Source organism: Balaenoptera ricei, chromosome 6 (assembly GCF_028023285.1).
Source record: "Balaenoptera ricei isolate mBalRic1 chromosome 6, mBalRic1.hap2, whole genome shotgun sequence".
NCBI classification, from domain to species: Eukaryota; Metazoa; Chordata; class Mammalia; order Artiodactyla; family Balaenopteridae; genus Balaenoptera; species Balaenoptera ricei.
In genome coordinates this window covers 114,390,984-114,417,880 of record NC_082644.1, presented here as the reverse complement: position 1 = coordinate 114,417,880, position 26,897 = coordinate 114,390,984, and the positions used below count along the sequence as shown (strand labels likewise).

The window sequence follows — 26,897 nt, the reverse complement described above, 5'->3', positions numbered from 1 at the left end:
CAACCCTGAGCAGTGACCCCCTCGAGCTCCCCTTTGTGGTGCCCAGCCACCCGCATCAGCCCTGTTACTTACAGCAAACTCCTCGGGAGTCACTTTCAGGACATCGAAGACAACGGCATCGTAGCTCTTGCTGGCATAGTCGCAGCCCTGGCCCTCCAGAGAGTCTGAGCTGCTGCTGCCCTGCGGAGGACAGGGAGAGATGGGGCCGCCTGAGCAGGCTGGCTGACTCCCCAGTCACTGACTCCCAAACCTCAGAACTGAGGATGCAAGAGGGGCAGAACCGTACAATGATAAAAGCTTCTGTTGTTTAGTGCTTTACCCTTTTCCAAGCACTGTGTTAAGCACTTCATATGCATAATCTAATTTAATTCTCATAACAACTCTCTGAGTACACACTATTATTATTCCCATCCTACAGATAAGGAAATAGAGACAGTGCTACTTCCCCAATGTATCTCACCTAGGAAACTGAAGAGCCAGAATGTGAGCCAGTTGTATATCTCTCTTACCCCTCAATCATACATGCCCTCACTCACTACACCCCAACTGCTTCCAGCTGCCTCTGTTTTGGGGGAGGGGCGCGGTGAAAAGATACATCCCGCCCTTCACATCTTAGGAGGCCTGAGGAGATCACCTGTTTTGTTATGTTTTTCAAACATTACCTGGTTTCACCTTTTTTTTTTTTTTTTCTACTTAAAGTCATTGCAGGAAATTATTATACAAAATGTTAAACTGACTCTCAAGGCTTATTTCACGTAGGGGCCACTTGGAATTCAAAGCCTGTTAGCTGATGAGGTGAGAGGTAATCGGCCAGTTTTGGAGACGGCATGAAAGTTATATTTAGTACAGCCCCTTGTTAAGAAGAACACCGGGAGTCCTGCCTGTAAAGGAAAGGTCTCCCGTAAAAGAGCGAGTTAAACTCCCCAAATGTGGCCAGTTACATGAAACCCAACACTGCGGGGATCCCAGAATGCTGAACATACCTTCTCTTCAATTTTACTTAATTCCATCAAATTCTACTTTGGGGAACCAGTAGAGCTTACCACCCCAAAACTGTGCCCTGTTCATAAATGGTTTTATTCGTCTCAACCTGTGAAGAGGGATTTTGTGGTTTCCATTAACCTCAACATCTTGGACCGGGATTTAGAGAATATGCTTTTATTAATTCCCCTTTATTTCACTCTTTCCAAAATGGCTATATCTGGAAAAACTGTGCAATCTTACTGGAAACTAGAGTGTTTTTAGGCCAGGGAGGGAAACCAATAGTCAACAACTGAAAACGTAAGGTTAAAAAGAGGAGCAGAAACTTAAACCTGTAGGTTTCAATAGGCCTCTGTCATTTAAAGGCTGCCAAAAACTCTAAGATGATCTGAAGAAGCTCTGAGCTCTGAAGTCAGACAGCCAGCTCCACCCGAGCTGCTGTCTGACCTCTTCACTTCGCTGAGCCTCAGCTACCATCTGTAAAATGGCACCATTAGAACCCGCTCCCCAGGGCTGTGGCACAGGTCATACAAAATGAAGCTTACAAAGCAACTGGCAGGATCCCCTCCCTGGGCGATGCTGATTCAAGGGGCCTGGGTGGGCTCAGGCATGGCTATTTTGAAAGTTCCACGGGCGATGGGACATTCTCCTCTGAGGAGAATCTGTGTTAAACTTTTGAAAAGTAATAAAGACTAATCCTGAATGCTTCTGGAATTGGCCATCGATTCTACCCCTCGGTCTTACAGACCCTGAGCAACGGCTACCAATAAATCATTCTGCACTTCCATGTTCCCCTTCCACGGAGCAGCCTGAAGCAGGTGACAGGGCTGACCTTCTTCCGGGGAGTGTAATGTCATCGTGGTCAGGACCAGCGGCTCCAGAGTCACAGAGGCCTGGCTGTGAATCCCCACCCACCGCTGACCAGCTGTGTGATTTGAAACCAGTTCATTCACTGCTCCCTGCCTCAGTTTCCTCGCCTATAAACTGGGGGTGAAACAACAGCACATGCCTGATGGAGTTACTGTGAGGATTAAGTGAGATCATGCCTGTGGAATGTACAAAAGAAGTGCCTGGTATATAGTTAAGCACTAAATCATGGGTGTCTATCTGTATAAACGTGTCATTCAGTCACCAAAATGTATTGAGCACTTCAATTAGACATGCATTCATTTGTTCATTCATTCAACAAATATTTATTGAGCTCTCACCTCGTTCTGGATACACATATACACATATATTTGTATATATACACATATATGTAGATATATATGGTATATATGTGTGTTTGCACACATATGTGTATGTATATATATATACACAGATGGAGGCTAAAAAAGAAAGAAGTTTTACTCTAGACGGAGTGTAAACTGCAAATGGAAAGTGAAGTCTGATTCCTCCAGTTACCAGACAGAGTCCATTCCTGGAATTTCAGGTTTTATAACTTTCCTGTAACACTCCATTGCACCTGCCCCAAACATACACACTCATACAAGGGGCCTTATTTAATCAAAAGTTGCCCCAAATACATTCAGTGGTAGCGGTGGAGGTGGTGGTGGTGATGACGACGCAGTAACTTTATTTAAACCTATATTGGCGCCATCTGGGAATTTTAACAGGTACCCACAAGTCTGCTTTCAGAACCAGAGATCAAACTAAGGAATTTTTTTAAAGGGTTATAAGAAATGGATTGGTTCCTGTGAATTCTAGCTGATTGCAGGGGATCATTTCAAAAGCCCAGCTCGACCATGAGGGCCTTGTGAGTTCAGAACACGGAGCGCCCCCTTGTCCGTTTGTCACAGGAGCCCAGCGTTACGCATCTGACATGGTGGCCTCCCCAGGCCTCAGATGACACCCCCTCCCCCGGCTGCCTCTGTTCTATTACAGAACTTGGAAAGCAAACTCCCAAACCCCCAGGGCAGGGGCCCGAGCCCAGGCCACTCTCGACCACCAGCCCTTACAGCCATTTCCTCCTGGGCAAGGTAAATAGGAACACGGGGCCAGCTGGAAGCATTTCTGTCTGACTTCATTCCAGAATCTGTGACCTATTTATAATCAGCCACGGCTTTGCTTGGGAAAGGTCTGATCTCTTCTTGCCACCAAAATGGAATGTGGCACTTGCTACGACTGGACTAGGCAGGTATTTATTTTTCTTTCAAGAGAACGACTTCAGAAAACACACTGATCCTCAGGGCTGACTGCCTCCCAAATCTCACGCCTGGCATGGCTGGTCGGGAGGGCTAAGAATGGTGGCATTCATGGAGGCCTGCAGCCCCTGGGCCAAGACTTAGGGGGCCTGGGTCAGCTGCAAGGAGCCCTGGCCCACCCATCCCACCCACGGCCCTGGCCCCGGCCCCGGCCCTGCAGCCCCAGTACCTGTGGAGTGGCAGAGGTGACCAACACACTAGCCATCAGACCATTCCTCTTGTACATAGTCTCCGGGCCACAGGGAGCTTCAGGACAGCCTCTGTCGGTGACATAACCTGTCTGGAGAAGTCCTGCAAGGCAAAGGGGCTCATAAAAACCAGCCTTCAAACCCAAGCTAATCCCACCCTGGGACAGAGTTGTGCTGGACTTGAGCTGGTGACCCCAGAGGAGACCTTCAAAGAAAGGTTACAAGCTGGTGGCCTCAGGCTAAATATGGCCCACAGATGTAGTCAGTTAGGCTTGCACAGGTTTTAGTATTTTTTAAATTAATTACCAACATTTAAAAATTGGAAGGTTTCACACAGAATTCTGGATTTGTGACTTTTCTGGCAGCACTGGGCCCCATTCCTGCATGACGGCCATCAGCTGGGCTGGGCAGCGCTGCCCCTTGTACTGGTGCACTTACCGGAGCAAGTGCCTTTCAGACCCCATCTGGCCTGTACAGCCACTTGGGGACCTGCCTAGCTCCTGCAGACACTAGAGTTTGTGACCTTTGTTTTAAAAAGAAGGCAGGTGAAGAAGACAAACTGAATCTTCCGTGTTTCCCTGCGCACCACACCATTCCATCAATAATAATAATATGGATACTAGCTAAGACTCAGAGAGTTCTCGCCACGTGCCATGCACCTTACTTACAGCAACTCCTCTAATGCTCACAACAGTCCTTGGTAGGTCCTGTTATTACCTCCATATTCCAGGTGGGGAATTTGAGGCACAGAGAAGTTAAGTAACTCGTGCTTTGGTGTCTTTGCTCATGCCGTCCCACCAAACCATCATTATTCAGGACCTGGCTCAAATGTCAAATGTCATTTCCCCTGGTTATCGCACCTGGACCACTCAAACGAGAACCAGTGCTCTCATACCAACGTGTACATGCCCCTAGTAGGGCATTTATCACATCACTGAACATCAGAGCACTGTAGCCACCACCAGATTTTCCCCAGGAAAGCGATCAGGATGTAATGGGGGAAGGAAAGCAGAAGGCAAAGGGACCAGCTGGAAGCCAACTGCAATTATCAGGCAAGAGACAAGGGTCCTCTGAGCTAAAGTGGCAGCAGTGACACCAAAGAGAAGGACACAGACTGAGAGACGGTAAGGACAGAAATGAAACAGAAACTGATGCGGGGGGGAGGCAGAACCAGCTGAGGATGCATGGCTTCTCGCTCGAGGTACCAGAGGCACAGCAACTTTGGAGAACAGCTTGGCAGTTTCTTAAAAAGTTAAACATCAACTTACCAAATGACCCCGCAATTCTACACCTAGGTAACTATCTTTAAAATATATGAAAACATATGTCCACACAAAAACATGCACACGAATTTATTCATCTTAGCCAAAAGCTGGAAACTAAGTGCCCACCAACTGGGGAACAGATAGACAATGTGATATATCCACACAATGGAATACTACTCAGCAATAAAAAGAAATGGAACACTGATACAAAGTATAACATGAATAAACCTCAAAAACATCATGCTAAGTGAAAGAAGTCACACAAAGGATTGTACAATATGAGGCCATTCTTATGAAATGTCCAAAAAGCCAAATTCATAGAGGGGGGGAGCACATCAATGAGAGGCTGGGGTGGAGGCAGGACTGACTGCAAATGAGCACAAAGGATTTTTCTGGGGTGGTGGAAATGTGCTAAAACTGGATGTGGTGATGGTTACACAGCCCCAGAAATCCACAAAGCCATAGGACTGTACACTTGGAATGAGTGCATTTTACAGTAGGTAAATTAACCACAGCAAATGCAGCAGCCACCAGGTGTCTCATGATGGTGACCTGAACGTACACATTTAACTCCCCCCTTCCACAACCCTTTGAAATAATCAAAGACATATTAAAATACTAAAAACAAATTGTATTAGCACATGATGACAGACAATGGTTATTAATAAGCAAAAACACTTTCAGGATTTCCAGGGGCAGAAGAGATGGGCCTCACCAGTCCTTCCCATCAGGAAACTTACACAAGCCTCTTAGATAGCCTCATCCACCAGAGGGCAGACAGCAGAAGCAAGAAGAACTACAATCCTGCAGCCTGTGGAACAAAAACCACATTCACAGAAAGATAGACAAGATGAAAAGGCAGAGGACTATGTACCAGATGAAGGAACAAGATAAAACCCCAGAAAAACAACTAAATGAAGTGGAGATAGGCAACCTTCCAGAAAAAGAATTCAGAATAATGATAGTGAAGATGATTCAGGACCTCGGAAAAAGAATGGAGGCAAAGATCGAGAAGATGCAAGAAATGTTTAACAAAGACCTAGAAGAAGAAAAGAACAAACAAACAGAGATGAACGATACAATAACTGAAGTGAAAACTACACTAGAAGGACTCAATAGCAGAATAACTGAGGCAGAAGAACGGATAAGTGACCTGGAAGACAGAATGGTGGAATTCACTGCTGTGGAACAGAATAAAGAAAAAAGAATGAAAAGAAATGAAGACAGCCTAAGAGGCCTCTGGGACAACATTAAACGCAACAACATTCACATTATAGGGGTCCCAGAAGGAGAAGAGAGAGAGAAAGGACCCAAGAAAATATTTGAAGAGATTATAGTCGAAAACTTCCCTAACATGGGAAAGGAAATAGCCACCCAAGTCCAGGAAGCGCAGAGAGTCCCATACAGGATAACCCCGAGGAGAAACACGCCAAGACACATAGTAATCAAATTGGCAAAAATTAAAGACAAAGAAAGATTATTGAAAGCAGCAAGAGAAAAACAACAAATAACATACAAGGGAACTCCCATAAGGTTAACAACTGATTTCTCAGCAGAAACTCTACAAGCCAGAAGGGAGTGGCATGATATACTTAAAGTGATGAAAGGGAAGAACCTACAACCAAGATTACTCTACCCGGCAAGGATCTCATTCAGATTTGATGAAGAAATCAAAAGCTTTACAGACAAGCAAAAGCTAAGAGAATTCAGCACCACCAAACCAGCTCTACAATAAATGCTAAAGGAACTTCTCTAAGTGGGAAACACAAGAGAAGAAAAGGACCTACAAAAACAAACTCAAAACAATTAAGAAAATGGTCATAGGAACATACATATCGATAATTACCTTAAACGTGAATGGATTAAATGCTCCAACCAAAAGACACAGGCTTGCTGAATGGATACAAAAGCAAGACCCATATATATGCTGTCAACAAGAGACCCACTTCAGATCTAGGGACACATACAGACTGAAAGTGAGGGGATGGAAAAAGATATTCCATGCAAATGGAAATCAAAAGAAAGCTGGAGTAGCAATACTCATATCAGATAAAATGGACTTTAAAATAAAGAATGTTACAAGAGACAAGGAAGGACACTACATAACGATCAAGGGATCAATCCAAGAAGAAGATATAATAATTGTAAATATTTATGCACCCAACATCAGAGCACCTCAATACATAAAGCAACTGCTAACAGCTATAAAAGAGGAAATCGACAGTAACACAGTAATAGTGGGGGACTTTAACACCTCACTTACACCAATGGACAGATCATCCAAAATGAAAATAAATAAGGAAACAGAAGCTTTAAATGACACAACAGACCAGATAGATTTAATTGATATTTATAGGACATTCCATCCAAAAACAGCAGATTACACTTTCTTCTCAAGTGCGCATAGAACATTCTCCAGGATAGATCACATCTTGGGTCATAAATCAAGCCTCAGTAAATTTAAGAAAATTGAAATCATATCAAGCATCTTTTCTGACCACAACGCTATGAGATTAGAAATCAATTACAGGGAAAAAAAAACATAAAAAACACAAACACATGGAGGCTAAACAATACATTACTAAATAACCAAGAGATCACTGAAGAAATCAAAGAGGAAATCAAAAAATACCTAGAGACAAATGACAATGAAAACACGATGATCCAAAACCTATGGGATGCAGCAAAAGCAGTTCTAAGAGTGAAGTTTATAGCTATACAAGCCTACCTAAAGAAACAAGAAAAATCCCAAATAAACAATCTAACCTTACACCTAAAGGAACTAGAGAAAGAAGAACAAACAAAACCCAAAGTTAGCAGAAGGAAAGAAATCATAAAGATCAGAGCAGAAATAAATGAAACAGAAACAAAGAAAACAATAGCAAAGATCAATAAAACTAAAAGCTGGTTCTTTGAGAAGATAAATAAAATTGATAAACCATTAGCCAGACTCATCAAGAAAAAGAGGGAGAGGACTCAAATCAATAAAATTAGCAATGAAAAAGGAGAAGTTACAACAGACACCGCAGAAATACAAAGCATCCTAAAAGACTACTACAAGCAACTCTATGCCAATAAAATGGACAACCTGGAAGAAAGGGACAAATTCTTAGAAAGGTATAACCTTCCAAGACTGAACCAGGAAGAAATAGAAAATATGAACAGACCAATCACAAGTAATGAAATTGTAACTGTAATTAAAAATCTTCCAACAGGGCTTCCCTGGTGGCGCAGCGGTTGAGAATCTGCCTGCCAATGCAGGGGACACGGGTTCAAGCCCTGGTCTGGGAAGATCCCACATGCCGCGGAGCAACTAGGCCTGTGAGCCATAACTACTGAGCCTGCGCTCCGCAACAAGAGAGGCCGCGATAGTGAGAGGCCCGCGCACCGTGATGAAGAGGGGCCCCCGCTCGCCGCAACTGGAGAAAGCCCTCGCACAGAAACGAAGACCCAACACAGTCAAAAATAAATAAATAATAAAATAAAATAAAATAAAAAAATCTTCCAACAAACAAAAGTCCAGGACCAGATGGCTTCACAGGTGAATTCTATCAAACATTTAGAGAAGAGCTAACACCCATCCTTCTCAAACTCTTCCAAAAAATTGCAGAGGAAGGAACACTCCCAAACTCATTCTATGAGGCCACCATCACCCTGACACCAAAACCAGACAAAGATACTACAAAAAAAAGAAAATTACAGACCAATATCACTGATGAATATAGATGCAAAAATCCTCAACAAAATACTAGCAAACAGAATCCAACAACACATTAAAAGAAAAAAAGAGATGGGCCTGAGGGGAGAGGAGCCAGCCTCTGAAATAGAAGCAACACCTCCTAGGAATCAAGTGGGTGGGACCCTCCAACAGAAATCTCCAAGAAAGCCCAGAGACTTCCAAGTGGGGAATCCAGAAACGGAAGAGTCCAAAGGCAGCTGAGGGGATGAGGCTGCCAGGGCTGTCTCAGACCAGACAAACCAGCTCCCATGGACTGGGGTTGGGGCCGACTCAGCCAGGCTGTGCTGATGGATGGAAGCTGCTCATCCATCTGAACAAAGTGACTCGATCCTAGCCTGACGGAGTCACCATGGGGAGACAGAGTGGGACACAGCCAGCCAACCCTCTTGGGGTGGATCCAACTTGCTCCAGTTCCAGGCTGAGGTGGGCTTTGCTGCTTTCAGGGAGCGCCCAGCACTCTGCAGGGCTCCCCAAGGGGAGCCCAGACGTGGAGCCCATCTGCTCGGCCGGGCCCAAACCAGAGGCCATGGCTCTCCCCACTGGCCTGGTAACCAGTCACGCAGCCTTCAGCCTAGGGGCCATGAGTCTCAGACCCTCTTCCATGACCGTAATTTGCTCACTCCCTACTTCCCGTCTGCAGGACGTCGCCAACTTGGCCCATCTCTCCAGCGACCTTTGGTGGTGCACTCGGGGCCCCCACCCCACACGCACATGGCGTGAACAGGGAGTGCTGATGCTGAGTGAGGCGCTGGGCTAAGCACGACATTTTCAGCTCACTTGATCTTCAGAACAACCCTGTGAGGCAGAGGCTATTCTGATTCTGGGAAACTGAGGCCCAGAGAGGTGACGTAACTTACTGCTAGTTAAGTGGCAGTACTGGGGAGTCCAAACCCTGGTCAGTGGACACCAGGGCCTGGGCCTCCTCTGAGGGCCCAGGTGAGGACTGAACGAGAAAATGCATGCCAAGTGCCCGGGCCAGGTCAGACACCGAGCAAGCGCTCTGTTAAGGCTATTAATTGCTATTAGTGTTAATTCTAATCCTGCAGTTTCATTCATTTATACCTATTCTTTCTTCCTAAAACAAACAATTAACTTAAAACGTTAAAGAAAGGACAGCATGGTGCTTTGTGAAACCACGGGCCTCCCCTACTGGGAAGGGGATTTCCAGCTGCGGGCTCCAGGCCCCCAGAGGAGCACAGGCTGAGTCCAGGGGTCCGAGCGGCGTAGGGCTCCTCCTCCATGAGGCCTGAACGGCCCCCCCCACCGCCCCCAGCCCACTCTGGCCCAGCCCACCTAGAGACAAAGTGACAGCCCACCCATGCTACCCATCGTGCTTCCTACTGGCGGCCTGAGCTGGAAAGACAGACAGACTGCTTGTTTCCAATGTGACTCCTGCATGTCTCGCCACTAACAAAACAGCCTAATTTATGGGCAGTGACTCTCAGACAAGAGATATTTCACATGCTAAGAAATAAGAGGACCAAGCAGAATGGAACATCCTTTCCAGGGCCCAGAGGAACCCTCACCCATCCACCTGCCGTCCTTGAGGCCCGGCCAAGCCCCAACTCCTCACCAGGGACCAGACTCCCATCAAGGGGGTCAGCCCAGCCCAGGCCCCTCCCTGAGAACCCCTCCCCCACTCCAGGGGAAGGCCCCTGAATATGTGGACCGTGCCTCCCAGGCCGGACTGATTGGACCAGAATGCCCACCTGCTTCTCCAGGAACTCGGACCCTACGGTGCCAGTCTCTGCTGGTCAGCCGAACTGAGCACTATGCCCTCGGGAGGGGAGGGTGGCCAGATCCTGCCCAGTGCAAGGAGAGTCCCTCCAAGTGGGGAGGCAGCAGATGCGCAGAGAGAAGCTGAAGGGGGAGCCTGTGTCTGAAAGAAAAGGTTCCAAGCCCCGGGGCTCTGTAATAAATGCTTCTTTTTCAGTGTCGGATCATTGGAGTAGATCTCCAAAAGACCTTGACCAAGGCTATTTCCTAAATACCAAGCTCATGCCAAGCCACCATAACCTGACCCTAAAAACACAGGGGGTTCATCCTCACGGGGGAAGACATGCACCATCCTTTCACCTGTCCATCCATGCATTCGTCAGGCTCCTACTTTGTGCGGACTTTGTTCTAGCCAGGAGTTCCTATCATTTTTGTACCTTGGACCCTTTTGGCCATCTGGTGAAGCCCATGGGCCCCTTCTCACAGAAATGTTTTTAAATGAATAAAATAAAATTATACAGGAAACCAATTACACAGGACTGCTCAGGAAGCCAACTGTATTAAAATTCAGTTATAAAATTATTTTCAAAGTAATTTATAATATAGTAATATATGTATTTCTTCAGGTAAGGAAATATATATATATATATATATATATATAAAATTGCATTAAATAGCAAGATCTATTGGTGGGTCTAATAACTACCATAATTTCAAAGTACTCAAGAACATAAACTTTCCGAGATGCATGTCCACAATTGTTATGTGATATGGAGGTAGCTGTGACTTTTATTGGTGACAAAGTCCCAGGTACTGTAAATATTACTATAATTTATTGTCTACATTAGCAACTGAGGAAGATGCCAAATTTCACTTAGAAGTTAGTGAAAATAAAGATGTTATTTTTTTCCCATCCAAATGCAGGGAAGTCTGGTCAAGGACCCTGTTCCAGGCACAGGGGACACAAAGCGAACAGACCCTGCCCCCAGAGAACTCACATTCCAGCGCAGGAGTTAGAAACCACATGTGAACTCAGATCATGAGGGTCTTCAGGAAATAAAATAGGGTGGAAGACGGTATTTGCCAGGGTGGTCAAGGAAGGACTCTGAAGATGCAGTATTGAGCTAAAGCCCTAGGAAGGAGTCAACCAGAAAAACCAGTGAGAGTGTCCTTTACAGAGGCCACAGCGAGTGCAAAGGGCCTGAGATGCACAGGGGCTCAGCAGGTGTGTAATGGAGAGAGACAGCCATAGCTGGAGCCCAATCAGTGGGAGGCAGCGGACAGACGGGCTGGGGCCAGAGCATAAAGGGTCTTGCAGGCCATGGTGGGGAGTTTAGGTTTTACCTGGAATGCCTGGGAATGGGTTCTGAGCAGGGGAGTGACATGATCTGATCTCACTGTTTCTGAAGATCACAGTGGCTACTGTGCAGAGAACTCCATGGGAGGCCAAAGACGGGAGCAGCGAAGCCAGCTGGGGGTAAGAGATGCTGACAGCTCGGACTGCTGGCCATGGGGAAAAGAGATGGATTTGGGAGGGGTTCTGGAGGTGAAACAGACAAGACTTGCTGATGGATTGCATGTGACAGGAGAGGAAAAGAGAGGAACTGAGGATAAATGACTCCTACCTTTAGGGTCATTACGAATGGGTAACTGCTCAGCAGTTCATTCATTCATTGGCTCAACACCCATCCACTGAGACCTGGAGGACCAGTTCTGGGGACCAGAGCCAAAGATGACACAGCCCTGCCCTCCAGGGTCCAGCAGTGTAGCGAGGGGGAGAAAATCCCATAGGTAGATACTCACAGGACACGTGGTGTAACAGATCACGGGTTCACCTTGGGCGTCAAAGAAGACATCACTAAGAAGAGCCGTTGAGCTGGTCTTAAAAGGACAAGCGGGAGTGTTTCTAGGCAACGGGGGGTGGGCCACAGGCACTCTGAGCATGAGCAGAAGCCCAGAGGTGTGAAAGCACACCCCCAATGCCAGTGTGCCAGGAGCACAGGGAATAGGTTCCCCTCCTCACCTGCCCCCAGCCCCTGCCCATCCTAGACTAACAGGGGTGCTAATAAGCCAGGCAGGGCTCCCCACGGAGCCAGCTTTAACAGATGGCCCCGATACTACAGCCACAGGAACAGCATCTTGCCTCCTGGTCACTCCCTCAATCCTTCGGTAAACTTGGTGACCCTTTTCCCAAGCCCTGCTCTGTGCAGAGGACTCAGGCCAGCCCTCGAGGAGCTCACACACAGTCTTGATTACTGCTGTCATCACAACAATCTATTAGACACTTACTCTGTTTAAGGCTCTGGCTAAGGATTTACACGCATCAAAAAAAAAAACTTCCCTGGGGGCTCAGTGGTTAAGAATGCGCCTGCCGGGACTTCCCTGGTGGCGCAGTGGTTGAGAATCTGCCTGCCAATGCAGGGGACACGGGTTTGAGCCCTGGTCCAGGAAGATGCCACATGCCACGGAGCAACTGGGCCCGTGTGCCGCAACTACTGAGTCTGTGTGCTGCAACTACTGAAGCCCATGCACCTAGAGCCCGTGCTCTGCAACAAGAGAAGCCACCACAATGAGAGGCCTGCGCACCGCAATGAAGAGTGGCCTCTGCTTGCTGCAACGAGAGAAAGCCCGCGTGCAACAATGAAGACCCAACACATCCAAAACATAAATAAATAAATAAATAAATTCGTTTAAAAAAAAGAATGCGCCTGCCAATGCAGGGGACACAGGTTCGAGCCCTGGTCCGGGAAGATTCCACATGCCGCGGAGCAACTAAGCCCATGCGCCACAACTACTGAGCCTGTGCTCTAGAGCCCACGAACCACAACTACTGAGCCCACGTGCCACAACTACTGAAGCCCGCGCGCCTAGAGCCCGTGCTCCACAACAAGAGAAGCCACCGCAATGAGAAGCCCGCGCACCGCAACGAAGAGTAGCCCCCGCTCACCGCAACTAGAGAAAGCCCGCACGCAGCAACAAAGACCCAACGCAGCTGAAAATAAATAAATTTATTTTTAAAAATTATTTTTAAAAACCATTTTACAGATGAGAAAACTGAGGCTCAGAGAGAGAAACTACACTGTAACTCGGGGACCCGTTTTTCACACACCTGCCTGCCCGTACCCCCTGCTGGACAGGGAGGCAGTCTGGCACCAAGGGAAGGGCACCAGCTTGTTAAGTTTGGCCAAAAATCCTGTCTTCCCACCCTTCCTCACCTCTTACACACATACACACGCACACACTCTCATACTAATGCCTCCCTGGAAACCAAAGCACTGCAGGAGGAAAAGATTCTCATGACGTAACTTTGCAAGAACGTGGCAGTTGTATCAGAACCACAGAACCACCCCGTGTCTCTGGTTTCTGTGTGACAGACTCCAGTCTCGTGTGTGGGCTCCTGAAGAGGGGAAGGAAAGTCCCATATGTGATGTTGGTTTCCTTCCAGACTTTCAGAATTCTCCTTCAATGTTTCAGGTTCAGGAAACCAAGGAAATAGCAGGAGACAGTCTGGTGCAGACCACTGTGGAGAAGGCAGAAAAACCACTTTTTCCTAAGCTTGTGGAGGTTGTTTCAAAGAAAATACACACATCCAGGAATGTTCAAGTACAAGAGAGTGATGTCTTCCAAATGTTTCAGACAAGCATAGAGACGGCGCCGAGCCCGTGTCCGAGCCCACCTCCTCGCATGGCCACGCTGCTCTCCACAGGCTCGGTCACAGCTGCTCCACCTTCTGCGTCTGAACAGAAGATGAGGAGACAGAACCAAAGTGGCTTTCTGCCCACAACCAGTTGTTCACTCCACGTCAGGAACAATAAGTGTATGTGTTCTCTCTCCCTCTCTCTCTGGACAGCCACAGCGTGCTCGTTTTGTATTACCAAAAGGCCTCCCCCAGGGTCACAGTCACCCTGAAGCTGGACCACATGTCAGGTGCCCAGGAAAGGTCCCCTCGTGCGGGCTGGCGGTGGCGCTCTCACTATACCCACTCCCGACCCTCTCCAAACTGGCCAAGCCTCCTCCTGGCAAGCAGCAGCGCCTGGCGGCTTTCAAAGCGAGGCCCCGGCCACGTGAGCACATGAGACTTGAGATACCATCCCTCGGCGCCGTGTTCGCCACGCCCTCCCCCGCCCCTTTCAAGCCACCCACCAGATGCTCGACATCCAACATCTCCCCTCCTCACTGAGGGGCAGATAATGAGCTGAGCGGGCTAGACGGCTGAGGAGGCACCACTGTGGCCAAATGCCCCCCTGGCTGAGCCCTCCTGGGGGAGAGAAAGCAGCAGTGTTCGGGGAAGAGGGCTGGGTATGGAGTCTGAGGGTCTGCAGATAGACAGAAACAAGAGAAAACTTGTGAAACTGAGCAAACCTGGAGAAAAGGACAAGGAAGGGCATCTTCCTGGAGAAGGGAAGCACCCACGTGCACGGAGCTGACGTAGGGCCGGCACAGACAGGCAGCCACCCGCAAATTCTCGTGACAGCGCTGACCCGGCGCCCCCCACGCCCCACACACTGTGCGCTGAGGCCGGGGAGGCAGAAACCAGCGGCCCATCCGTCCTCAGAAAGTCCAGCCTAGCCATGCCTACTCAGGCCTCCTCTTCTCAAGTAGGAGGGCTTCCAGAATCCTTTACGTAAGAGTAATACCTTCAAAAAGGTATAAAATAAAAAAGGGAAGTCCCCACAATCCCTAGTCCCTGTCCCCAAGGTTACACGTTCACACAGGGCAGGGCAGCACCCGTGCACACAGCCACACACAGGTAGATATACAGACAGACGCCAAGTGTGTGCGCGTGTATACATGCAGGCACAGCCTGTGGTTCAACACCTCCCACCCCCCAGAGGTTGACAAGCTACAACCGCAGGCCTGGCAGGAGCTAAGAATAGGACAGTTACAGCGGAGCATGTTCTCAGGCAGGAGAAGGAGCTGGGTACCTCTGTGGCTTAGAAAACAAACCAGGATTTGAATTCTCACCCATCATGGACCTTGTGCCCTGGGCAAGTTGCTTGACCTGGCCAAGCCTCACTTTCTTCATCTGTAAAATGGGGAACACTGCAGCAGCGACCTCACAGGTGGCTGAAGGGATTCACAGGACGGTGCACATTAGAAGCGGCCGGCATGGTACATCATTAATGACAGCTATTATTTGTGTTGACACCCGTCACCACCACTTTCACCCTCCCCGGGGCAGGGGTAAGCAAGGGCAATGCTCTCTTAGCATGAGACCACAAGAAATCACCTCTAAGTTAAGGTAATAGGAGGAATGTGACTGAAAAATACGCATTTCTCATAAAACTATGAAAGGGTTCCCAAAAGAAAATGAATCCTCTGGTAAGCAGGATAGTTTCATTTTACACCCTCTTTGAAAAGGGCGGCTGGAGCTTCCCCATCTCTCCCCCATGCCCATGTAATTATTCTTGAAATCAAAGCTTCCTCCCTTCCAAGACAAGCCTGCGGAAAACAGGCGGAAGAGAGAAACCCTCACCTGCAGCCACTAGCTGATGAGTAAGACCTGAGTTTTCCACAGGGAGGGGAGGCAGGTTTTAGGAAAATGGGAAACCTAGGGATACGTGTGGGGGAGGGCTTGAAGACAGCGTCTGGAAATGGGGGTGAAAGAGAGAGTGAGAAAATGAGGGTGGCCTGCCTGGGACATCCCAGACACCCAAGGCAGCCCGGGAGCATCCAGACTGGCACACTTCCATTCTGGAAGCCTGGCAGTGACACTTCCCTTTCTGCACGTTAGGGATCGCGAAAGCCAGACCAGGGACCCAGCGCCTCACTCCCTCTCCCCGACTCCGCACAGCCCTCATCAGCCACCCACTTAATCTTAATTACCGTCCAGGGGACATTTGCTCTGGGGAAAGGCAGACAGTGTCACCTGCAACTGGAAGAGCGGAGGTGCCTGTGTCTTCGTGGACAGCCACCGGCAGGGATAAGCCCTCTCTGGGGGACACACCGCGTCTCACCACCTCCAAACTGACCCGAGCCTCTGCACAGCAGGACGGCCTCCTAAGCAGTGTCCCTGCCACACCCCTGCCTCCTCATGGTTTATTCTCGACACAAACACAGTGATCCTTTGAAAAACATAAATCAAAAACTTGCAGGACATACACAAAAAGAGTGAATTTTCCTGTATGCAGAGCATACATACCCAGCTGGAGGAAAACAGGCTGCATCCCAGATCTTCCTCCAGAAGGAAGCTGGAGAAATACCCTGATGGATAAGAGAAGACGACTCCGCCTGAGTAGCGACCTTATTATACAGAAGCCGGCAGCAGGAAGAGGAGAAAGTATTCAGCCAGTGGCCTGAGACACCGTAGAACCCTTCAGAATGGAGCTGGGGACAGCCCTGAGATCTGGCAGCAAGAGTGCCGTGGGCACCTAGGACGGTACCTGGGGGCCCGGCAAAGTCTCTCAGATGAGACGCTTTGACTCTACAGGTAGGTGAAGCAGAAGCACAAAAGCCAGGCCGTGAATTTCATCCAGTGAGGACCTGGCGAGACCCTCTGGGCAGACTGGGGGGTGTCACAGCCTGGAGGACACTGATGAGACTCGACAACTAAATGCAGGGAGGGATCCTGGGCTGAGCCCTGGAGCAGGGGAACTGGGGACATCTGGAAAAGGCTGCTAGTTTAGTTCATAGTGTCGTACCTAAACTAACTCACCCAGGTTAATTTGATAACCGCACTGTGGTTACGTGAGTCAACAGGGAAGCTGGGTGAATGGTATGTGTAAATGCTATGCGCGGTTTGGCAAATTTCTGTGAGTCTAAAGTTACTTCAAAATAAAAAGTTAAATTTAAAAAGGGATCCTACACCCTCACAACCCCTCAATACACGCACACAAGCTCCACCGCCAGGCCTGATGCCTGGGACTCACCATTTCCCACACAAACCACGATTCGAGGGTTGTGCTCTGGGGTGTTGAGGTTCGGGCATTTTACGCGCATTATGTGTGGGCCAAACACACACCGTCTCCAGTAGACAGAGGATCGGACGGAAGGCAGTTTCCTGTAAGAAGCAGAGGGTCCCTCCCTCCCTCCTAGTCTCTGCCAAGGGCAGAGGAAGTACTGGTGTGACCGGTGACGGCCCAAGTCATTGCCTGGACCACATCCGTCAGGGGCATCACCAGGTGTCGCAGGTGACACACCTGTTCAGGGCCCCCTCCTCTCCCCACTGCTGCTCTGAGACCCACAGGGTGGACAGGGCCCCTGCCTGGGCTCAGCCGGCTCTGACTCCCACCTGCACCCGAGTCCGCGCCTGGCAGGCACAGCCCTGGGCGCTGTCGCTGCCAGAGGAAGGCAAGGACCCACGACACGGAGCAAGCGAGGGGCGGGGGCGGCCCCAGTGGGCTAGGAGGCCATCACTTGCTTCAAGCAGTGTTGACCAGAGAGCCCTGGAGCGGGTGGCAGGCACGGGCAGCTCACGGTGAGGGTCCCTTATCCTCCTCTGCCGCTGCTCCTCCTGTGACCAGGCGCTTCGGAAACCTCGAGGTGAAGAGGAGGCTGGCGAAACAGGACACCCACACTCTTGGGCCTTCCTGACAAGTACCTCGGAGTCCTGACCCACCGTGTACAGCCTGGCGCTTCCCACCAAATTAGGAAGGACGCTGTCTGTGGGGTGTAAGGCAGGGTGGGTCAGGCCAGGCTGCAGAAGCAGCGGCGGCAGCAGGACAAAGCCGACGAGGAGCAGAGGGCGTGCCCCGCGGGGTGAGCCGGTGAGCGTGGGTTTAAGGGCAACACCCACCGAGTTGTAGGCTGTGTCCCAGTGCCATTCCACGTTCCGTGGCAAATACGGCAGCGCGAGGGGTGGGAGGGTGCCAAAGGCCGCGTAGAACACGACATCTTCACATCAAACTATATGAATAGATTTTAGTTTCAAGACAATGAACTAGGTCGACACATATGCTTTCCCCTCTTCTAATCTTGTTGAAATGAAAAATAAGAAGACTGAGAAATCTGTTGCAATGTTGAAGTACAGGGAATGATGACAACAACAAACCAAAAATTAAGAATTCCTAGAAGATTTGAAGCAGATGGAATCAGATAGAGAAGAAAGCTCTGTTAGACATCTGGCCATAAAATCAACTGTTTCCTCTATCCAAACAATAACCAGCTAGAAAATGTAATGGTACAAGGGCCTGCTAAGAAAAGAAAAAAAAATACATAGAAGTAAACTGTAAAAGAAATGTACAAAAATCATTTGAAGCAAATTATTAAATTTTACTTATAGACAAAAAAAGAAGACTTAAATCAAAGAAGAGACATTTCACTCCTTCTGAATAAGGAGATGATATTGTAAAGACATCAGTTCTCCCCAACTGATCTATAAATAAAATGCAAATTCACTCTGAATCCTAAGAGGATACATTTCAGAATTCAACAAGTTGATTTAAAACTTTGTCTGGAAGAATAATTAAAAATAGCTAAGAAGTTTTCAAAAAAGAAGTATAATGAGATGGCACCTGTCCTTTCAGGAAGCCGCAGTTGATGATAAATGGTCAGCAGGACAGAACACAGTCCAGAAAAATAGGATCAAGTATAGCTGAGAATTAACATCTGATCAAGATGGCATTTCAAACAGTGGGAAAGAATGGATTATTCAATAAATGTTGATGAAACAATTTTCTATTCACTTGAGGGGGGATTTATTTTACATTTTACCCAGTATCATTTATAAGAATAAATCTTTGATAAAGATTTAACCAAACCAAAAAATTGCCATAAAAATACCAAAGGAGGGACTTCCCTGGTGGTCCAGTGGTTAAGAATCCACCTTACAATGCAGGGGACGTGGGTTCGATCCCTGGTCAGGGAACTAAGATCCCACATGCCACAAGGCGACTAAGCCTGCACGCTGCAACTAGAGAGCCCGCGTGCCTCAACGAAGAGCCCATGCACTGCAAGGAAAGATCCCACATGCCCCAACGAAGATCCCGCGTGCCACAACTAAGACCCGACGCAGCCAAATAAATAAATTAAAAAAAAAAAAATAAAGCTCTAAGAAAAAAAAATACCAAAGGAAACACAAGTCATTATCCTTTTTTATTGTCCCAGGGTGAAGTCCTCTCTAGAGTGATACAAAAGCTAGAAAACAAAGGAAACTATTGGCAGATTTCACTACGTGAAAAATTAAAACTTCTGTATAGGAAAAGACATCATGAAAGAAGTGAAAGTCAGTCAGTAAACAGGACAGGGTTCTGAAATGCCACATGAGATGATGAAGTTCTCTTAATACAGAAAGAAGCCCCCCAGGAGTTCTGGCTCACTCTCTGCAGAGTGGCCTTGGGCAGGTAGATCAGTATTTACAGACAGAGAAAGATGTCCACAGACTCAGGACATATTCACTCTTATTCATTTGTTCATTCATTCAACAAAAAGTTAGCAAAAGTCTAGTATGTGTCAGGTACTGTTCTAGGTGCTGGGCATAAAGCAGTGACGAAAAAGCCAGAAATCCCCCAGTACATTCTAGTGGGGGAAACGGACAATAAATAAAGCACCCAGTAAAATATATGGTCTATAAGCTGGTGATAAAAAAGTAAAGCAGAGAAAGGGTATAGGCAGAGTGGGAAGGGGGTGGGCTTACAATTTTAAATGGGGGCAGTGGTCTGAGAAGTGCTCACTGAGAAAACGACATCTGGACATGTTTTGAAATATTTGTGCATACATGTGAACACTCACACAAAAGTCTAGAAGGATATGTACTCAAGTCTTAATGTCAATGCTTCTTACAGGTGTCATTGTACGGCACTTTTACTTTCTACTTTTTGTGCACTTCAGTATCGTTTGATTTCTTTTAAAGTAACTATGGAACACTTATTGTGAGCAACACAGCATTTGGAGGGAAAACGGAAAGTGAATTTCCAGAGACAAGCACTTGAGGGATGTTCCCACCGGCAGGGATCAGACGTAGGAGGTTGGAGTCGGATGTCTGGTGCTCTGGCGCCACCTGGTGGCCATCTCCTAACTGATCAATCTCATTTCCAATCCCCTCAAGGTATCAATAAAGAGGAGGCAAGACACACAACAACTGTATAAAAACCTATCTGCCCTGTGGACAGGGACTGGAAAGGCAACGGGCAACATGAACAGTTTGATTTGTTGGGGTGGCATGGTCATGGTGGGATTTATTTAGCTTGGATCTTCAATCATAGTTCTATGATGACATTTCGTTCCTTTGCGTTAACTGCAACGGAGCAGTTCTACGGGGCAGCTGAAGGCACTCACAGAAATGGAGTGAGAGGTGGGGTGGGCAACACAGAGCCATAACCCAGGCCATCTGCACGTGTGTCCCCAAGAAGTTTGGGGGTTCACAGAGTGACAGGACCTCAGGTCACACAGTGGTTGGAGGTGGAGGGGTCTTCCCCAAATGAGAGTGCCTGGAGGACGAGGTCCCAGGAGTCTGGCTGGGAGGGGCAGCCATATCCGGGCCCTCAAATGATTAACCGCTAACTGAGCACGTGCACAGACCACCAAACTGGAGCCTCCTCGCCAAAGCCCAGAGGAAACAGACATCCCCCGGGTGATGAGGAAGTGACATTGATCTCAGCAAGGACTCTGCCTGGAATAGTCTTCCCCTCTCCCCCATCCTTCGGCCCCTCTTCTGTGTGCCCTCACTCAGCCCGCTGTAGCACCTGTCACTCTGACAAGGAAGTGCTCTTGCCGGGCATCTCCCTGCTAGACCATGAGCTCTGGAAGGCGAGAGTCACGCCTACTCATTCACCCTCGGAGAGCTCCGGGTTTGAGTCCTATGTGACAGCAGGCAAGTGCCCCTCTAAGCTTGTGTTTCTGCATGGAGATACAGGACTGTCCTCCCCTCGTGTGGTTATGGCAAGGACAACTAATAGCAGCAGCTGGCACTCGGGAGTAGTGGTGGGCACCAGGCGGCTGTCTAAGCGTTTTATATGCATTAAGTTCCTGAACTAAGGCCACCTCTGTGGAATGTTGATCACAGCGCCTGGCACGGGGTAAGTGCTCAAATATTGTTATTTTACTCCCAGTTCCCAACACAGTACCCAGCACTCTGCTGTTTTCAGTAAAAATGAATGAACCACTCCCCCAGCCTACTACAGGAAGGGGCAGGTTCAGGGCAAGACTGCGATGCTTAAGCCGCCCATCAGCACCCCCAGGCACTTGGACTGCACAAAGGGACTTCAAGGAGAGCACCCCTGCAGGACTGGGGAGGGTGGGGGACGCAGGGAGAAGTGATGCAAACTCCTGGGGTGGGGGCAGGGGAAGCAGCAACGCTCTGGGCTCAGGTTCAGCTCAGGTAGAAGCTGCCACCCAGGAGGGACCTCAGTGAAAAGTGGGTGGAACTTGCCTTAACAATCCCTCCAGCCCTGATCCCAGGTGGTCAAGGCCGTGGTCCTCGCAATAGAGGGTCGGTAGGCAAGATCACTGAGGGAAGCTGGTGTGAGGGAAGGAAGGGGGCTGAGAGGTACCCAACCCACTGAGAGTCACAGGCACTACCCTGGTGGGGAGAGGGCGGTGCAGGCCCCTCCCCAAACCAGCCCCTTGGAAGTGGCTTCCAGCCAAGGAAGGAGAGACCGGCAGACTAGAACAGGTGCCAGAAGGGCGCTAGAGCGGCTGGTGGCCATGCCCACTGTGCTGTCTCCCGCAGCCAGGTGTGCTCAGGGGCTGGTTCTCTCCCTGGAACCATCCTCGCCCCTCCTCTCCTCCCCACTCCTTCCTGCCCTTTTCCAGCCTCATTTTCAATGTCACTTCCTCTGGGACCCCTTCTGTGACACCTGACTATGTTGTGTCCTTCTCCTATAGGCTTTTAGAGCACCCAGACTTTTCCTTAGCACTCGTCCTATTTGTCTTATGTTCGTCCTCCCTGGACGGTCACAGCTGTGGCCACGCTCGGCTGCCTCCCCAAGATTTCCAGCGAGAGGGTCACGCAAGCAGCATCAGGAGCGGCCCACGGCTTCTGCGGCTCACAAACCCTTTTCTGAGCAACCCCACTCCACATGCTTCCCATCTCTGACTCTGAGGTTACGATAGGGCAGAGCCTTTCTCCTGATCAGGGAGGACCGCTGCTGATGCCTATTTATGTGCGGTTCAAGAATGAGATGTCAATGCTAATACAACTGACAGCCTAAACCTTCATCTTTTTTTTTCTTTTTCTTTTTTTTTTTTTTTGGCCGTGCCACGCAGCATGCAGGACCTTAGTTCCCCGACCAGGGATCAAACCTGGGCCCCCGGCAGAGGAAGCATGGAGTCCTAACCACTGGACTGCCAGGGAAGTCCCAAAACCTTGTCTTATAAAAAAGAAAACTCAAGTCTCCTTGCTTACAGACGTTTATAAAGGCAATCTCAAAAGAAACAAATGACAAAAAGGAAGGTGTAGTAATTTATCTGGGTTTTTTTTGGGGGGGGGGTTGTTTCTTGATATTTCATCATTCTAAATTATACTTTATCGCACTTCCTATTTAAGCTACAAAAGCAACATATCTTTGTTGCTATAAGCCAAACCCAAGAGGGGTGTACAAATAAAAAGCCATGAAACCACCCTCCCCCAATGCCGACCCCCTTCCACCCACCTAAGGTAATCACAGTGGGCAGCCAGGAGTACACTCCTCTAAGCCTTTGTGCCAAGCAACATAAATACCTGTAACCAAGTGGGACTAGACCAGAACCCAAGGTCATACCCTCAAACACCTGCGGGGCCCAGCAGATCATGTAACGACGAAGCTGCAGGTGTAATAGAATAAGGACAGATGGGGCCTGTGGCCAACTACACCACTTAAAGCTTTCCATTTTGAACATTTGGAAAGCACTGAACTGGCCATACAAGGCATCTGAGAGAGAGACTGGACAGTGCTCCTTGGGTAGAGTAGGAAAGTTAGTAAGAGCTCAGATTATGGAGACCTGGTAACATCCTGGGCCCAGTGTCTATTGGCTAGGTGACTGTTAAGAAAGTCACTTAGTCTCTGTGCTTCAAATTCCTCCTCTGAAAAGAGGCAATCCAACAGTCCCTTCCTTGTAAGTTCACTGTGAGAAGAGAATAATGTAAAGCACTTAGCACTGGCCTGGCACACATTATTGCTGGCCACCAGTCTGAACCACTGCTGGAGACATTATTCTGCAATTTTTTAAACCTAACGATGTGTCATGGGCTTCCCTCATGTCAAGGTAGAGAGAGCTGGATCCTTTTTAATAACTGCCTAATACATGGCTGATGGGGGCTCCCATTCCTTCCACTTTTTTGCCACTACAAACAGTGGTGCAGAAAACAGCTTTGTACTGCTTTTTGCATTGGTGCTTTATTTCTGCAGGAATTGCTGCTGGGTTGACAGATATGGATATTTAATACTCATTAAATATTTTCAATTATATTCCCCCAAAGTTAGAACAATTCATACTCCCAACAGCAATGTAAGGGAGCACTCACTTCCCCCAATCACTTGCTAACATTGGATTTTATCAATCTTTGTAACATTTTGCCACTTAAAAAGGTAAAAAAGAAAACTATTATTTTTATTTGCATTCTGCTAGTGATGATCTTTTGAGGCAGAGATTTCCAACTTCTTTCTTTCTCCTTTTCTTCTTCAGCAAGAAAACTCCTATTTTTAGCTAAGCACACTCCATGCTCCCTTGCAGTTCAGTGTGGCTAAGCTCCACTCGGTGAGATGTAAATGTTAGTGCTGTGTGAGACTTCTGAGAAGTATCTGAAAGGGAAAGGGCACACCCTTCTTCTCCCCTTTCTCCTTCTGGCTTCTGGAATGCAGATGTGATGACTGGAGCTCAAGCAGCCATCTTGAGTCAGGCGGCAATCTGCTATGGCGGGAAGAGCAGCGAGATGTAAGGAACCTGGCGGCTCTGTGATGACTTTGATTCCACCACACCAACCTCTTTACTTTTTCATGAAATGATACAAACGCTTATATGTTTAAGCCATCATTATTCCAGGGTTATCCACTACATGCAACAAAATCTAGTCCTAACCAATACACCTTCTGATTCCCAAAAGTCAAAACTGAACCTTTACTTCTCTTTTTTGTAATACACATAAATAACAATGGCTTTACGTTTTATTTGCCCTATGTTTATTTAAGTCTCTTAAAAGTGGAACACTCATTTCCCCACTCTCCCATTCTTTCTCCCAAAGCCTTGGGTTTTACAGAGATGGTTTAGAATTTTTATTTTCAGCCTGTTCTGTTTTCCCATACAGTTCTCCTCTATTTTAAAAGTTCTTAATAACACACAATAAAAATTCTAACTCACAGTAGCAACAGCCAATGAGATTAATCTCTGTGCACTAAAGGGTGCACCACAGCTCACTGCTTCCTGCACTCTCCATGTCCCCCACCCCAGAATCTCTGCTCTAACTGTCCTTCGGTTAGAGAACTTCACTGGGCGTTTTCCTCAGGCACACCTACCAGATGACGTATGCTTTATGTCCTCACGCGTGTGAAATATCTTTCTTTCCCAATGACCAGGAGTGACATCTCGGCTGGCTCAGCGAGGGCTGTGGCCCCCTTTCTCCAACAGTCTGGAGACCCCAGACCACCATCTTCCGGACTCCAGGGCTGCATATGGGAGGCCCAATGAGAGCCTAATTCTCTCTCCTTTGAAAACAGCCTGTTCTTTCTTCCTATAAAACTTTAAGGACTTCCCTGGTGGCGCAGTGGTTAAGAATCCGCCTGCCAATGTAGGACACACAGGTTCGAGCCCTGGTCCAGGAAGATTCCACATGCCACGGAGCAACTAAGCCCGTGCACCACAGCTACTGAGCCTGCGCTCTAGAGCCTGCGAGCCGCAACTACTGAGCCCACATGCCACAACTACTGAAGCCTGTGCACCTAGAGCCCGTGCTCCGCAACGAGAAGCCACTGCAATGAGAAGCCCGCACACCGCAACAAAGACCCAATGCAGCCAAAAATAAATAAATAAATATAATTTTAAAAAACAAACAAACTTTAAGATTTTTCTCTTTCTTCTTGGAGTTTGGGAATTTTACTAGAAAGTAGGTCTAAGTGTTGGGCTTTGCGTGGGATGAATGGATCCATTTAATCTGAAGAATCAAATCTGTCTTCAATTCAGTGACATTTTCTTTTATTGTTTTCCTATTACTCCTCCATCTATTCCTTTTTCTCCTTCCGGAACTCCCATGACTCCATGCCAGGTCCCCTGGATAAGGTCTCCAAGGCCTTCCCTCATGGACAGTGTCTCACATTTTAATTCATTATTTCCATTTCTTTTTATTATTGTTCTGGGTTGTGAGGCATTTCTTCTACTTGACCTTCCAAACCACCAATTTCAGTTCTTAAATTGATTTTTAAATTCAAAAGCCATGTTTTTTAGTTCCAGCAAGCCTCTGGTACCCTTTAATTGCATCCCCCTAGGAGCTCTCTCCTTGTAAAGTTCTTACGCATCCTCTCCTTCCATCCTGCCTCAAAGGAGCCACTGCTCCAAGTGTGAAGCTTGGCTTCCCTCCTTCTCCAGCTAAGATCCCACAAAGCTGTCATGTGTCTTTGCCTGCTGAAGGGTGCAGGTTCACACAGCCCCTGTTCATGGCAGACCGCTCGAGCTTCTGTGGCAATGACAAGCCTGAGGCCCTGTAAGACCTGACAGCCTCTGTTCAAGGGGACCCAAGTGAAATGAGGTGGCAAACTGTGATCTTCCTGCTGAGAAGTGGGGGGGAGACCCTCTGCCCTTTGGTCCCCTAGTGATGATGAGGGAGAGGCAGCCCTCTCCCAGCTTCATGGACAGGGAGCAATTCCACCCAGATCCCCTGGGATCGGCAAGATCGGGCAGTCCCTCGGAGGGCATAGGAAGCAAGTGGGCAGCTGCAGCGCCTCTCATGGAATCCAGTTCTAATCAGGCTCAAAAGCACAGACAGAGGAGAGGAACTGCATTTCTAGAACTAGATTGACCTAGAGTCAAATATCAACTCTGACACTTACTTGCTGTGTGATCACAGGGAAATTACTTATCTCTGAGTCTCAGTTTTCTCATATGCTCTTACCTTTAAACCAACAGTTATTTCCAGCATCCTCCTTAGGGGAACCAATCCCTCTGATATGTAAGTTTCAGGGAACTTGCTTCTTCTAAGCACTATATGAATTACTTGTACTGTAGTTAATCATGCAATATCAAGGAAGGAAGACTGGGGCCCTGGCAGGAAAGCATCAGAAAACTTTACCTTCTGCCTCTTTGTGAAAGTAGGTTGACAGAAGGGTAAGGCTACTAGAAGAATCTGAAAAAAATTGTAATATTTCAGCTTTTAGCATTTTTGTGACTGCTCCTACCTGAATAAAATCTCCTAGGATTCTTCTAGGCAAATACTCGCTGCCTCTTCCCCTATTATCTTACGGTATCTCAAGACTTGAGGACCATGGCTGCAAAGGGGAGCTGGGACTCTCTCATGCTGGGAGCCATGAGAGAGTCCATGTTGGTTCCAGTCTAGTAAAATTTACTGAGCACCTACTATGTATAAGGCATTGAGCAAGGCACTGCACAGAATACAATAATGAGCAAGACACAATCCCTGCCTTAAAAGAGCTTGAAGTCTAGTCAAGGAGCGAAGGCAGGAGATACAGGGGACATCAAAAAAGCACAATGCAATGCGGATCGTGGCCAGGGCCGTGAGAGGGGGTTGAAACAAGTGTCAGGACAGTTTAAAAGGAGGAGAGCTCCAGTGAGTTGGGGAGTGCAGAAAAGCATTCTTGGAAGAGACGCCGGATGAGGTGGGCAGAATCTCAGGGAGCAAGAATTGGGGGGGTCGGGGGGGGGGAGAGGGAGGCAGGGGGTTGACGAGTAGATTATACAGTCTCTTGAAGACAATGATCAAGTCTTATTCCTTGAATCTTAT

At 48.0% G+C, this 26,897-nt stretch overlaps 1 protein-coding gene across 24 annotated transcripts in view; it reads right to left on the bottom strand.

The window, feature by feature from the left end:
* RALGPS1 (Ral GEF with PH domain and SH3 binding motif 1) overlaps positions 1-26,897 on the bottom strand; it is a 286,233-nt gene that overhangs the window by 240,272 nt on the left and 19,064 nt on the right. For all 24 annotated transcript variants that reach the window (XM_059925655.1, XM_059925657.1, XM_059925635.1 and 21 more), the window contains 2 exons: positions 3,355-3,476; positions 73-180 (listed from right to left, as the gene is read on the bottom strand). In XM_059925655.1, the coding sequence (XP_059781638.1) occupies positions 73-180; positions 3,355-3,411 (165 nt within the window). In that variant the 5' untranslated portion in view covers positions 3,412-3,476. The remainder of the gene's footprint in view (positions 1-72; positions 181-3,354; positions 3,477-26,897) is intronic.